This window comes from Microcaecilia unicolor, chromosome 1 (genome assembly GCF_901765095.1).
Source record: "Microcaecilia unicolor chromosome 1, aMicUni1.1, whole genome shotgun sequence".
Lineage (NCBI taxonomy): Eukaryota > Metazoa > Chordata > Amphibia > Gymnophiona > Siphonopidae > Microcaecilia > Microcaecilia unicolor.
This window is the reverse complement of record NC_044031.1, coordinates 107,851,764-107,866,224: the sequence shown is the minus strand read 5'-3', so window position 1 is coordinate 107,866,224 and position 14,461 is coordinate 107,851,764. Positions and strand designations below refer to the sequence as shown.

General features: G+C 40.6%; 1 protein-coding gene across 1 annotated transcript in view; it reads left to right on the top strand.

Moving 5' to 3' along the window:
• KIAA1217 (KIAA1217 ortholog) overlaps positions 1–14,461 on the top strand; it is a 656,634-nt gene that overhangs the window by 605,079 nt on the left and 37,094 nt on the right. The window contains exons 12-14 of the mRNA XM_030201398.1: positions 1,188–1,335; positions 2,469–2,934; positions 8,169–8,340. Of these exons, the coding sequence (XP_030057258.1) occupies positions 1,188–1,335; positions 2,469–2,934; positions 8,169–8,340 (786 nt within the window). The remainder of the gene's footprint in view (positions 1–1,187; positions 1,336–2,468; positions 2,935–8,168; positions 8,341–14,461) is intronic.

Below are 14,461 nucleotides of genomic sequence, written 5' to 3'. Positions count from 1 at the left end.
TTGCCCATGGAATTGCTGTTGTAGACTAGAGCATAAGTTGGCACATTAGGTGATTCCATGTCAAAGGCTGGTGAGTGGTAGAATTCTGGAACTTACGTGCAACTCAAGCAACTCCGATTACTACGTTCATATTTTCTATATTATCATTTCAGGTTAATTGTTCAGTTGTCAATTTTAGCATTGTTAGATTACGGTAATTCTTTATATTTAGGTGTAGCGGCAAAATATATTTCTAAACTTCAGAAGGTTCAAAATTCAGCAGCTAGACTGATATTTTTTTGTAGGTCTAGATGTAAGAGGGCTTCTCCCCTGCTGACTAGGTTGCGTTGGTTACCAGTTCAGGCGAGGATTTATTTTAAATTAATTCGTTTAGTTTCTAAGTCTTTGTATGGTATTTGTCCTGAAGATTTTTCAGACGAATTCAAGATTTTAAGTAATATTTCGATTGTAACTGCTTAGTATTGGCTTTTCCATCTGTTAAATTTGTTTGCTTTAAAGCAACCTTTTCGCATACGTTTTGTTTTTTAGCTGTTCGTCTTTGGAATAGTCTTCCCGTTATGATTTATTGTTTGAAGAATTTCTTTGTTTTTCAAAAGGTTCTAATGATGTATTTATTTTCTTGAATAGTATTTAATGTACTTACTTAGTATGCTGTTTTAATTCTCCATTTGTTTATTTATTTTTTCATTTTTGTTATATCCTGATGTATGTTCAGTTTTACTTTGTGTTACCTCGCCTTGAATTCTTTGTGGAAGAGTTGGTAGGTTACAAGCACCTGATAACATAACATAACATGTAAAACTGCAAGACATGCCACCTTTGTAGTTGTGTGCTATAGAATTTAGGCACTAACCCCCCCCCCCCCCCCCCCCCCCCCCCGATATTCATTGCTATTTAACCGGTTAAATAACATATCGGGGTCTAGTCGGCAATATTCAGTGGGAAATAAGCAGTTATCTCCTGCTGAATATTGTCAGTTAGCGCCGTGCGCAAAACCAGCTATATTGCACAATTTATCCGGTTAGGCGCTGATATTCAGTACCTAACTGGATATGTTAAGTTAAGGGCATAATTGACATTATTTTATAACTTTTGTGCTAAAATGTATAGAATGTGGCCCTTAGTGTATAACATTGCAAGTTGGTTGCATTATTGAAAATTTACTTTGGGGTGTTTTCTTATTATAGGAGAGTTTCCACCTTTACAGAATAAAATGCGGGCAGTTCTTCGTGTGGAAGTGGAAGCTGTGAAATTTCTTAAAGAGGAACCTCATAAGCTGGACAGTTTACTGAAAAGAATTCGGAGCATGACAGATGTTCTTACCACCTTAAGAAGGTGACTGTTTCTCCTAAATCTCTGAGCAGCTCTTTAATTAACAGCCAAATTGTTTTCATTTGCCAAAAACATACTCCCTGGCAAACTTCCAAGAGACTGTTGTGAAAATAGAGCTTGCGGCAGTTGACTTTAGTGATAATCAATCACCCGAGAAGCTAAATATTAGTCTGGTCCACCCTAAAGGTTTTCTAGCATCTCCTGTTTTCTTGATAGATACTTTTCATTGTTCTAGATCTTTTCTCTGATCAATATTGGGTCAGTTCAAATTTCGTTTTACTGTTTTACCTAAGATAGAAGTTTCAAACTGGATGCAAACTAGTCTGATTTTCAGCTTATCTGTAATGAATGAGATAAATTTGCATGTCGACTGCCTGGATCCATTGTATACAGATCTCTCTCTCTCATCTGTAATATTCAGCCCAAAATGGACCCAGCTGAATATCTATGATCATCAGTCAGTGGAATGAAATGTGAGTTTTCTATTTTGATGCTGAGTTACCTGCTTAGCTTTGTTCGGGCAGCACTGATTATTAACACTGTCTGGAGATTGTCACACATCCAGCATTGCGTCTTTTGGGCAGCTAAATTTTTGGTAGGCAGCGATTTCCCTGGACAGAATTTGACAGGGAATGAAAGGGAGTGGAATTTTACACTCCAAAAGTTAGACAAACCCTTTCAATATTGGACGTTTAGTTTTTAATTTTCGGTAACTTGTAACTTTAATTTTTGACTGAGACTTATCATAATGTTAGTATCCTTCATAGAAGTTAATCACCCAGTCATAATTAACCTCTCTACATTTAATGGAATCACCATCATAGAAACTTGAGTACCTCTTACATAGGTTTAGAAAGTCTCGAAACCCCATGGAGCAGCTGGTTGTGAGGTAGAATGTCTTGCAGTTATGGTTCTTGAAGCTGTCTGGGTGGCGTCATGTCCGAGTTTGTTTAATTGACTTTTCAGCCATCTTGCTTCAGCATCACCCTGAAGAAAGCCACGGTAAGATGGCTGAAACTTTGATCAAGCAAACCTGGATGCTGCACCACCTGGACAGCTGCAAGAACCATAACACCTGCCACGAAGCCTGCAATTTTGTTTGTTTTATTTACTACCATGCACTCTTTGTTTTATAGACAGGTTACTGAGGGGCTTCTAAAGGGCACCAATTCGACCCACACAGTTCACTACACTACCACAGAAAAAGCTACACCAGCAGAAGGACTATATGACCAGGAGACAGCAATTCCTGGCCAGGGTCACTCCCTGCAGACTGCTGAATCGCAGACTTCCTCTGTTAAATCGGAAATCCTGCCTTGCCCTTCAATGACGGTTCACCACGCACAGAGTTCTCCAGTTGTCATGCATCAGTCCCAACACTCCTCAGCACTGTTGAACCATCCTCCTAATTCCCCCTCATTGACCAGCCACTCAGTTGGCGTTCTGATGGGAGGCCATCAAGTACTGAACTCGACAACCACAACACAGGAGATAGAATCTCCTCAGTCACCTACGGCAGCGGTAAATGGGTCCACCGTACAAAGCCTTTTTATTGAAGAAATTCACCATGCAGGCTACAGAAACAGAGCTGTCTCAATAGAGGTATGGTGTTTTTTGGGTTTTTTTTTTACTTTTGGCCTTGTGATGTAATCAACATACTCACTCCTAACTTTCTCTTATTTGTTTACATCAAAGTTTTTGGTATACCATTTATAGCTATGTTATTTATGGTAAAGAACAATTTGGTAGGTGTAGTTACATGCAATATGCTTGTTGATTTGAGTTAGTTGTAAAGTGTATTCAGGCTATCATCTCTTATTTGTCCAAATGTGCAAAGGAGTAAATATCTCCTGTATTGAGAGGCAACAAAGAAAATCTGAAATATTTATACAAAATCGGTATTACTATTCTAACAGAAATGAACGTTAAAAAAGCAAGAATATTGATGCTAAATATTTTCCTCATTCTTCTTGACCTTCTCCCCGCCCCCCCCCCCCCCCCCCCAAAGTTTAGGGAATTCTTGATTTGCACTCTTAGCTGGGGCCCAATCCACAAAATTACCACTGAGTCCAAAAAGTCTGTTTTCCCTGATTTCTTCCCTCCCTCTTTCTCCTGCTCCTAACCCTCTCCCCCTTTTACTCTCCTCATCCCTTTTGAAGTCTCTCTTACTTTTCTCAGATCTATTTGTATTCCTCTTCCTGTATGCCTCTGTGCAAGGACTTAACGTTCCCACACTTGTCGTTCCCACACTTGTCGTCTTGTTCTCCTCCTGGCTTATGGTCCTTGCTTCTTCAGTTTCTACATTTTCAAGCTTCTCTCTCCTCCCCTTCCTCCCTCTGTCCTCTCTTCATTCCTTATTAAGCACCTCTGGTTTTTTTCACTTCATTTTCCTTGTTCTTTCTTCCTTCCTTCTCCCTTCCCTTGTGCCATTCTGCTCTCCCTTCCCTGTGTCCATCTTTCCCGCCCTCTCTGGTGTGCCTCTGACCATCTCAACAATCACTTATTCCTGTGCCATCTTTCCCGTGACTCTGTCCTTTCCTCCTCTTCCCCTCTGCCCTCTCCCCCCCCCCCCCCTTTTCTACCTCCACCTTCCAGCTCTTTATCCTGCATCCATCCATCTTTTGTGCTCCTTTATCCATAGTTCCTGATTATAAGAACATAAGCTTTGTCATACTGGGACAAACCAAAGGTCTGTCAAGCCCAGTGTCCTGTTTCAAACAGTGGCCAATCCAGGACACAAGTTCCTGGCAAGATCCAGAACAGTAAAGCAGATTTTATGCTATTTATCCTAGAAATAAACAATGGATTTTCCCAAGTAAATCTTAACATTGGCTTATGGATTTTCTTTAAACTTTTTTTTAAAACCCTGCTAAACAAACTGCTTTTACCACATTTTCTGGCAATGAATTGCAGAATTTAATTAATTATTTATTTATTTATTGTATTTGTACCCCACATTTTCCCACCTTTTTTGCAGGCTCAATGTAGCTTACAGAGTATAGATATGAGAACGTCATTACATGTTTAACAAAAATAGTTGATCATAAGCTGAAGTGAAAGAGGATTAAGATGGAAGGGTGTTAGGTAAGGTCGTGAGAAAGGTGTTCTTTGGTGTATTTGGGTGGTTTAGGAATGATTTGTTTCATTGAGGATGACTTTTGTAGGTTCTGTTGAAGAGATGTGTTTTCAGAGCTTTGCGAAATCTGGTTAGGTTGGTCAAGGTTTTCAGGGCCATGGGTAATGCGTTCCAAGACTGTGCTTTTGTACGCAAAGGTGGTAGCATAGGCCTGTTTGTATTTCATTCCTTTACAGCTGGGCTAGTTTAAATTGAGGAATTTGCGGGCTGATCTTATGGCATTCCTGGGCGGTAAGTCCACTAGGTTTAACATATAGAGTGGGGCATCTGCGTGAATGATTTTGTGTACAGTCATGCAGATCTTGAACTCAATTCGTTCCTTGAGCGGTAGCCAGTGCAGTTTCTCTCTTAGGGGCTTCACGCTTTCGTATTTGGGTGTTCCAAAAATGAGTCTGGCTGCGGTGTTCTGGGCTGTTTGGAGTTTTTTGATGGTCTGTTCTTTACAGCCTGCGTACAGAGCGTTACAGTAGTCCAAGTGGCTTATCACCAATGACTGTACTAGGGTGCGGAAGATGTTTCTCGGGAAAAAAGGTTTTATTCTTTTGAGTTTCCACATCGATTGGAACATTTTTTTTGTTGTGTTCTTCGCGTGGGTATCAAGCGTGAGGTTTCTATCACTGGTGACTCCCAGGATTTTCAGATTTTCTGAGATAGGAAGTGTGCAATAGGGTGTCGTTATTGTGGGGTAGTTGTTTGTGTTGTATTGGGAGGTGAGAACTAGACACTGAGTTTTTTCTGCGTTGAGTTTTAACTTGAATGAGTCCGCCCAAGAGTGCATGATCTGGAAGCTCTGGTTGATCTCATTGGTTATTTCGTTTAATTCACTTTTGAACGGGATATGGATCGTAACGTCATCGGCATATATGTAGGGGTTAAGCTTTTGATTGGCTAAGAGTTTGGCTAATGGTATCATCATTAGGTTGAAGATAGCTGGTGAGAGGGGGGATCCTTGAGGAACTCCGCATTCCGGTATCCAAGGTGGCGATCTGTCCGTATTCGTTATTACTTGGTAGGATCTGGTGGTGAGGAATCCTTCGAACCATTTGAGAACTGGGCCTCCGATTCCGAAGTATTCTAGTAGGTGTAACAATATTCCATGATCCACCATGTCGAAGGCACTAGACATGTCGAATTGTAGTATGAGTATGTTTTTGCCGGTAGCGATCGTTTTTTTTGAATGAGTTCATTGCCAACACTAGTACAGTTTCAGTACTATGATTTGATTGAAATCCTGATTGAGACTCATGTAGAATTGAGTGTTTGGTCAGGTATTCTGTGAGTTGTTTCGTTACTATGCCTTCCATCAATTTTGTTGTGAGTGGGATAGAAGCGACTGGTCGGTAGTTGGTTAAGTCCATTGTGCTTTTCTTGGCATCTTTAGGCAGCGGAGTGAGTAGGATGTTTCCATTTTCCGTGGGGAAGAGTTCGTTTATGAGTCTATAGTTTACTTGGTCCATTGCGTGAAGAAATATTTTCTCCTATTCGTATTAAATTTACTACTTTGTAGCTTCAGTGCATGCCCCCTAGTCCTAATATTTTTAGAAAGAGTAAACAAATGATTTACGTCTATCCATTCCACTCTTTATTTTATAGACCTCTATCATATCTCCCTTCAGCTGTCTTTTCTCCATGCTGAAGAGCCCTAGACTCTTCAGCTTTTCCTCATAGGGAAGTCGTCCCATCCCCTTATCATTTTCGTCGCCCTTCCCTGTACCTTTTCTAATTCCAGTATATCTTTTCTGAGATGTGGCGTCCAGAATTGCACACAGTATTCGAGGTGTGGTTGCACCATGGTGCGATACAAAGGTATTATAATATTCTCAGTTTGTTTTCTATTCCTTTCTTAATAATTCCTAACATTCTATTTGCTTTCTTAGCCACTGCTGCACACTGAGGAGAGGGTTTCAATATATCATCAGTGATAGCACCTAGATCCTTTTTTCTGGGCGGTGATTCCTAATGTAGAACCTTGCATCACATAGCTATGGTTTGGATTCCTCTTTCCCACATGCATCACTTTGCACTTGCTCACATTAAACGCCATTTGATGCCCAGTCTCGATGGGCCTCTTGCAATTTTTCACAGTCTTCTTACAATTTAACAACTTTGCATAAGTTTGTGTCATCAGCAAGTTTAATTAGCTCACTAATTATTCCCATCTCTAGATCATTTATAAATATGTTAAAAGCAACAGTCCCAGCACAGACCCCTGGGGAACCCCACTATCTACCCTTCTCCACTGAGAATACTGACCAATTAACCCTACTCTGTTTTCTATCTTTTAACCAGTTTTTAATCCACAATAGGAAATTACTTCCTTTCCCATGACTTTCTGATTTCTTCAGGATTCTTTCATGAGGTACTTTGTCAAATTTTTTTTTTTTGTTACATTTGTACCCCGCGCTTTCCCACTCATGGCAGGCTCAATGCGGCAGGCAATGGAGGGTTAAGTGACTTGCCCAGAGTCACAAGGAGCTGCCTGTGCCGGGAATCGAACTCAGTTCCTCAGTTCCCCAGGACCAAAGTCCACCACCCTAACCACTAGGCCACTCCTCCTTTGAAAATCCAGATACACAATATCGACTGGCTCACCTTTATCCACGTGTTTATTCACTCCTTCAAAAAATGTAGCAGATGGGTGAAGCAAGATTTTCCCTTGACTAAATCATTGTTGGCTTTGTCTCATTAATCTATGCTTATGTATATGATCTGTAGTTTCTACCATTCTGCCCGGCCCCAACGTCAGGCTCACTAGTCTATAATTTCCCAGATCACCTCTGGAACCCCTTTTAAAAATTGGCATTACATTGCCACCCTCCAATCTTACGGTACCATGGTTTATTTTAAAGATAAATAAAAATAGATTCCCCTTTGTCTTTCACCCTTACCTCTCTCTTGCATCACTCTGACCTTCTCCCCTTCCTTCTACTTTTTCATACTCTTCTGTTCCCTCTGTCCTTTGACCTTCCAGCTCTTACAATTTTTTTAAAAGCCACAGAATCCTGTCACAGGTGAAGTTGGTGCCTCTCCTATATCTTTGTTTTCATGGTGGTAATCATACTGACCAAGAAGGATGGGAAAAGGGGGAATGTGCCAAGGCTGCATGACTGAGAGATGTGGTTTCCTCTGCAACTGGAGTTTTGGAATGTTGATTGGATTGGATTTATTAATCCATTGTTTAGGTTCAAAAGCCTCAGAGTCAGGGAGATGCTGCTGGGTATGATCAGGCCAAGTTACTTCTTGGTGATTCCATCCTTTAATATCTTTGCAGGACTCCTGCCTCTTCCTTGGCCACTCAAGAGGGGCCTGATCTAAACAGAATCATCTGACCACACTCAAAACTTTGTGTCTATGCGCCAATTCTGAATCAGCACATTTGGACTGGCTTAGTCTAATTATCTCAGCTTAGGATTTGAAAAAAAAAATTAAAAATAATAATTTCTGCATTACTGTGATCAGCAATCAGTGGAGTATGCAGAACTGGACATAGTGAGCCTTTTAGAGTGAAACGTTATGTGCTATGATCTCATTTAAAACTAAAAGGCAAAGCATCTGTACCAACTCTTGTGAGAGTGCTTACACATCCTGCTGTTGAAAGTACCGATGCATGCGATGTGCACAGGATGGAACTAAACTGTGCCTGTGAAATCTCATTAGTTATAAAGAATTGTACAACTGAACATCTACTATTTTGGGTCAGGAAGCAGAAAAGAAATGGGAAGAGAAGAGGCAAAATCTCGATCACTACAACGGAAAGGAGTTTGAGAAGCTGTTGGAAGAAGCGCAGGCCAATATCATGAAGTCAATCCCAAGTCTGGAAGTGCCACCAAAGCCTCCAAAAAGGGATGCTGTGGACAAATTAGAAGTTGTAGGTAAGTTTGTACTATTTTTAAGGTATTTTATGCTCTAAAGTGAGCTTGGAATAGAGTAAGATACTTTCAGTAGATTGCCAAAAATCCAAGACTGGTATTTCATATGTAGAAATCATGCCAATCGCACAGCACATATCAAATGAAACAGGATCATGCTGTTCCCCTTTATAAGGTAGCACACTACCTTTTTACGTTTTGGGCACGTGTTGAGTGAGGAACACATTGATCTTTTAGATGGTCCAACTATGAGCTAGTAGAAAAGCAGTTTTCAGCATATTTTTGAGGCTCCTGTTTAAATATGGCTGCCAGTGCACACATCAAACATTTTCTACTTTGTAGTCATTAGGTAACATAGTTCATGTTAGCTACACAAAAGACGAGGAGAGAAATTTGGGCTATTGGTGATGTAGCAGGCAGAAAAAGAAACATGTAACCTCCAGATGTTGGAGTAGAAGTAGGGAAGTAGTTTTATAAGCGTTTTCCACATATAAAGCCTAAATGTTAGAATAATGGTATGCATGTAATTGCTAAAATTCCATCTAAGCACTAGTCTGTAAAATACCCATTTTTACTTAGCACATATTTCATGGGCAAAACTCAAACATACTCGCATAACTGATAGAGATATGCACATAACATAGTATTTGAGATTTAGTTATGCAATACAGGAGCGAGGGAGTAGTGAGATCAACAGGACTCTTCCAAGGAATAATAAAGGACCCGTTGTTTACATCATCCTCCTGTCTCTCTTGGTCTTTGGAAGAGACCTGTTGATCTTGCTACTCCCTCGCTCCCAGATTTAGGTGTGAGCATTACACCAGTATCATGGCTGGCTTTAATGCTCCTGCCTAAATGTTAAGCACGTATATGCAGTTCCACTAGTATTCTATATAAGAAAGTAGGTGCTTTTGTTCTTTATGGAATAGGCTCCTTCCAGATGCCCTCCACGAGTACAGGCATAGGATTTACACCTTTGAAGCAGATATATATTTGTGTACTACTAGGGGTCATTGAGTGAGCCTGTTTTTAAAGGCACATGCGTGTACAGTGCTTTTATAGAAGAGCGTTAAAATAGACACCTTTTTGGACTTTTCACATTAGTGCCTTGTAGCCCCCCACAGTGCTAAAAGGTAGCTTAAGAATAGACGTATCAAAAAGAAAGGAACTTATAAAATATTTTGGAGGGGCAGAAGAGATTCTTACTGGCGGTTTTGTATGTGTTGCTAGGAGTCACTTGTACTGTAAGCTTTGATGGCGTTAATGTGCCCCTATACTAAGTGTGTGCTAAAAATTAGCACATCGTTTTGTAGCATATACGTATATATACATATACGACTTTAGTACAAAATATGCTCAAGTAATGGAATGCATAAGCTCAGAAATTAGCAGATAGGTCCTGAACTATCAAAAAAGTTGAGGCCCCCAGTCCTTGGAACCCCAAATGGTTAAAGATTCCAACATCTGAAAGTTTTTTTTTTTTTTAATTATTATTTTTTTATTTATATTTTAAGAAATTTACAAATTAATTCAAGAACACATCTTGATACAGAAAAGATGACTATTACCAAAACAAATTTCCATATCATAAATAAAAAATATAACTTATCAATTTACTCATCTTTAGTCCACAATAAGGGAGGCATATCACAATATCTGTGGATAGATAAAGAACAACTCTACCAAATAAGAATTAGGATGCTAGAAAGGCGATTCCAGAATTACTACTATTAAATTTATGGAGTCGATGTAATTATAACTCTTGGATGTGCTGAAGGGGTCACAACTATCTTAGAATCGAAGAAAGAACTTAATTGTTTAGGATCAAAAAATACATATTTAACTGAATTTAGCTTCAGTACACATTTACAGGGGAAATTCAACCAGAAAAGACCGCCCAATTGTATAACTCTTGGGCGCAATTTAAGAAACTCTTGGCATCTCTTTTGGGTCACTTTAGAAACGTCCGGAAACATTCTAACTTTACAATTCAAGAAAAGCTGTTCCCTATGGTGGAAACATTGCTTCAATATCCAATCTCTATCAGGCTGTAATACAAATGTCACTATTAGTGTTGCTGGTGTTAAACCCAAGTTATCATCTTCAAGTGTCTGTGTTAAGTTCAAATTCAAAGTCCCAAAGGGTACTTCAGTCCCTTCATCAGCAAATTGATCAGTCTCCTTTTTCACATAAGGTAACAAGTAATACATTTTTGAGATGGAAGGATATGCTTGTTCTGGAATCTTCAGAATTTCAGTCAAATATTTTTTGAATGTTAGAAGAGGGGCAATTGAAACCTGTTTAGGAAAATTTATTAATCACAGTGTATTGGATCTCTGTTGGTTTTCCAAAATTTCAAACTTATTCTGAAGAAACATATTCTCTTTTACCAGATTTTCTTGCGTTTGTTGAAGAGTTTGGGACTAATATTAAGGATATACAATCTTTTTATCCATTGTTAATATTCTTTCCTCGAATTTAGGTATTTTTTTTCTGATAGGGTTTGAGATTGCTAGGTTAAGGGTAAAAGCTTTTGTGAAAAGGAAGTTTCTAGAACCAAAAGGGCCTCCCAAATGGCGGCTAGGGTAATTGTAACTGGGTTTTTTTGGCAAAAAAGACTTACTTAGTGAACCAAGATCAGCTAAAGATTCCTTTGACGGCTGTGTCCCCTTCGACGCGCTGTTTTTATCCAGGGCACTCTCTCCACATTGATCCGCGGCTGTCTGTGCAGAAATACTCAGCGTTGCACTACTCGAGTTGGATCCCGCGCCAGGAAACCCTATCGCCTCTTGGGAACTAAGGGTTTCCTGACCCCTTCTCAGTTCATCCGCCAGCATAGGAGGTGCAATCCGTACCTCGGGACTCAGTGATGTCTCTGCTTCAAGCTGGGGGCGCAGCAGACCTCTCCCCGCGCCCTCCAGCTGCGAAGATGTGGATCCCGATGATATTCCTGCCATTAGCGTGACTGATGCTGCGGGACTAGCACGTTGTCTGCCCCTCCTCTTAGGCATAAGAAAAGAAAAAACTTTTCAACTCTCCAGGGAAGCAAAGGTGGGTTTAGGAGCGACTTCTCATTACTCCCTTCAGGCCGCCATCTTGCTTCCCAACATCTGAAAGTTTAAGTGCTCCTATGTCTGGACATCTAAAAGGTTAAGCCTCTGGCTCTTGGACCCCCAAAAGCCCACCCAAAGGGTTCTGCCAATCCAGCGGGAGGACAGTTTGTTACGTCCTGTCAGCCCATCATCCATTGCTGATCTAATCTCACCTTCAGGCCCCGATGCGCAAAGTTTACCATGCTTGCAGCGTTTGATTTAGACTGGTTGTAGCCAGTCTAGCACACGTGTTATTCAGCGTCATATGCACAAAGGGGTTCTTCATTGCTTTTACTGTTTGCAGTAGCAGCTACCAATAATCCTATGCAAATATATTACAACAAGCTCATTTATTTATTTATTGCATTTGTAGCCCACATTTTCCCACCTATTGGTAGGTTCAGTGTGGCTTACATAGAACAAAGGGGGACGTTTACAAGGTATCGCATGAGGTTACAGGTCGGTAGAGACAGAGAGTCTGTAGAGCTTTCTCGTTGAAGAAGTGAGCCAGGGTAAGTACATAGGAGCTTCTATGTGTATTACATGACTATATATTAGAAAGTTATAAAAAAACAAAGTTGATAAAGAACATTGTAAAGTCGAGAAGGGTTGCGTATTACATGACTATAGTTAGAAAGTTATAAAAAGACAAGTCGAAAAAGAGCGCTTTATATTTGGGTAGTTTTGCATCATTGGTCAAGGAGGTTCCAGAACCGACGGGTTGTGGATGCGTAGTATGTTGGAAGTATGGGTTGAGAGTCTTGGATGGGTGCATTGAATGTTTGGCTCAGGTTGATTGTTGTAAGCTTGTGTCTTTTCCGTATAGATTGTCAAATTTATGGGCGGGATTCTATTGGTCCACTGGATGGTTAGGTTGTTATTAAAATGAGCACTCCGTACAATACACAGAAAGGAGCACCTGCCTTTAACATTCAAAATATTCCAGCAGGTCTGGAGCTGTTGTTGCATGAAGGCAGCTTCATGGTGGAACAGTCTGCTTGCATTTTTTAATAGTATTTGCATGTGTGTATTAAATGTACCATGTGCGTGAGTGCTGCATGTAATAGTGTCAAAAATTTGTCATGGAACATTTGTTAATAGAATCTTCACAGGTGTGTGATATGTGCCATGAGCGTATATTATATGTGTGTGTATGTCTTACACATAGCACTGCTACAGTCGTGAAACTCTATGACGTGGTTGTCGCCTTTTTTCCCCTGGGCACGTGTATAACATAGATGCTTACCATGAGACTGTTCTACATATGTGCTAGGTGCTTTGCCTACTGAGCCACGTGCAGAATTTCAGTGCATCTCAAGTGCATCTGATTTTCCTTTGAGCACCGATCACTGTTTCAAAATCGGTACGTTCAACCTCGGATATAGACCCACAAGGTATTGAACGGCAACTTTTTTTGCATCAGGCCCTTAGTCTTTGAACACATGCAGATGGGGGTGTGCTTAAATTTCTAGAGATCAGGGAGAGGGGGGGGGGGGGGGAAAGGAATGAGGTGGTCACTTTTTGGTATGTCCATTAAGTATTGGAGGGTGGAAAACTACAATTGTTTGGATTAAGTTGTGGGATGTTTAGTTTCATAGGGTGCTTATGTTGTTTGGGGGTGGGGTGGCTAAAAACATAGCATCCTACCAGTATTAAACTGCCACCGCACTAATCAGCACACAAGCAGTATACAACAACTTCTTGCCAGAAACTAAATTTACCAAGTTTAGACAAGCATGCTAAATCTAGTTTCTGCTTGGGGGCCTTACTACATAATGACTAGCGAGGTCATTATCATGTCATGCCCCTATCGTATTTATTAGGATATTTAACTGCCTTTCTCTATGCAGTGTACAGGTCAAACATAGGCAGTAGACAATTATAGCCGTATACACATTCAAGTAACAATACACTTTATGGGATAGTGTACTACTTACAATTTCAACACAATGCGGGCACATTAGAATGGAAGGAGCCTGCATATACAATAAACTCACATTTTTCTTCGGGTTGGGATCTTTAAACACAGGGCTGAATTTCTAAAGCATGATAAACTGCACTTGTTTCTTAGTGAATTGAGCCTAGTAAGAAGAATCCTCTCTTTCCCCCCCCCCCCCCCCCCCCAATATTCAGCTGGCAACGGTGAGTTAATATTTATTGCCAGGCCATGTCCAGGCACTCGCTCTGATTATTGAGGATTAAATAAGATGGGGATGGCTGCCAGAGCCTCTGCGGTCCTAGCCAATATTCAGCTGGGCTCCGCACAAGAAAGTTACGCAGACGCCAGCTGAATATGAGCCGGGACCCACTTAACTATTTTTGTCCTTAAAAAGCCCCCCCGATCCGCCTCCTGGCCTCCAAATTTGCTCCTCTTCTACCCCCTCCCCTCAGCCCATGAGCATCAGAGCCCCTCCTCGAGGTCTAGGTAGGCTACCCTAGGTCTACCTCTCTCTCTGGTGGTCCTAGTGGGGTCACTGGGGGTCTGGCTTTGCCAAACCAAACAAATTTAGTTTTTTGTTTATTGTTTAAGATGATTCTTTTGAGTCCATTGATCAACTATTTCAGTCTTCTTGTTTAGCAAAAGCAGTTTCAACAAAACAATCTAAAACTGGAAGTAATAGAAAACCAGAAAAACACAAGGGTGGAAGAACACCAAAAAGTCCAAAAATGACCACTTCTGAAACCACGGTAGTAAGAGCACCAATTGAAAGTTTATTGGGTCCCAATAAACTTTCAATTGAAGCTCTTACTACCGTGGTTTCAGAAGTGGTCATTTTTGGACTTGTTGGCGTTCTTCCAACCTTGTGTGTTTTTCTGATCCTTCTGATTTGTTTGTGGAAGCATTGGACCCCCCTTCTTCTAGTAATAGAAAAATACCATCTGCATAAGAGAGCATATATTCCTGCATCTGATAGAAGGTGATTCAATGTGGGATGTGTACATTCGGTCCCTTTCGCATAGGACCAGGAGCTTAATTCTAAATTCTTCTTGACTAGGTGCACATCTGTTGGACAAAGCGAGACACCCCAGTT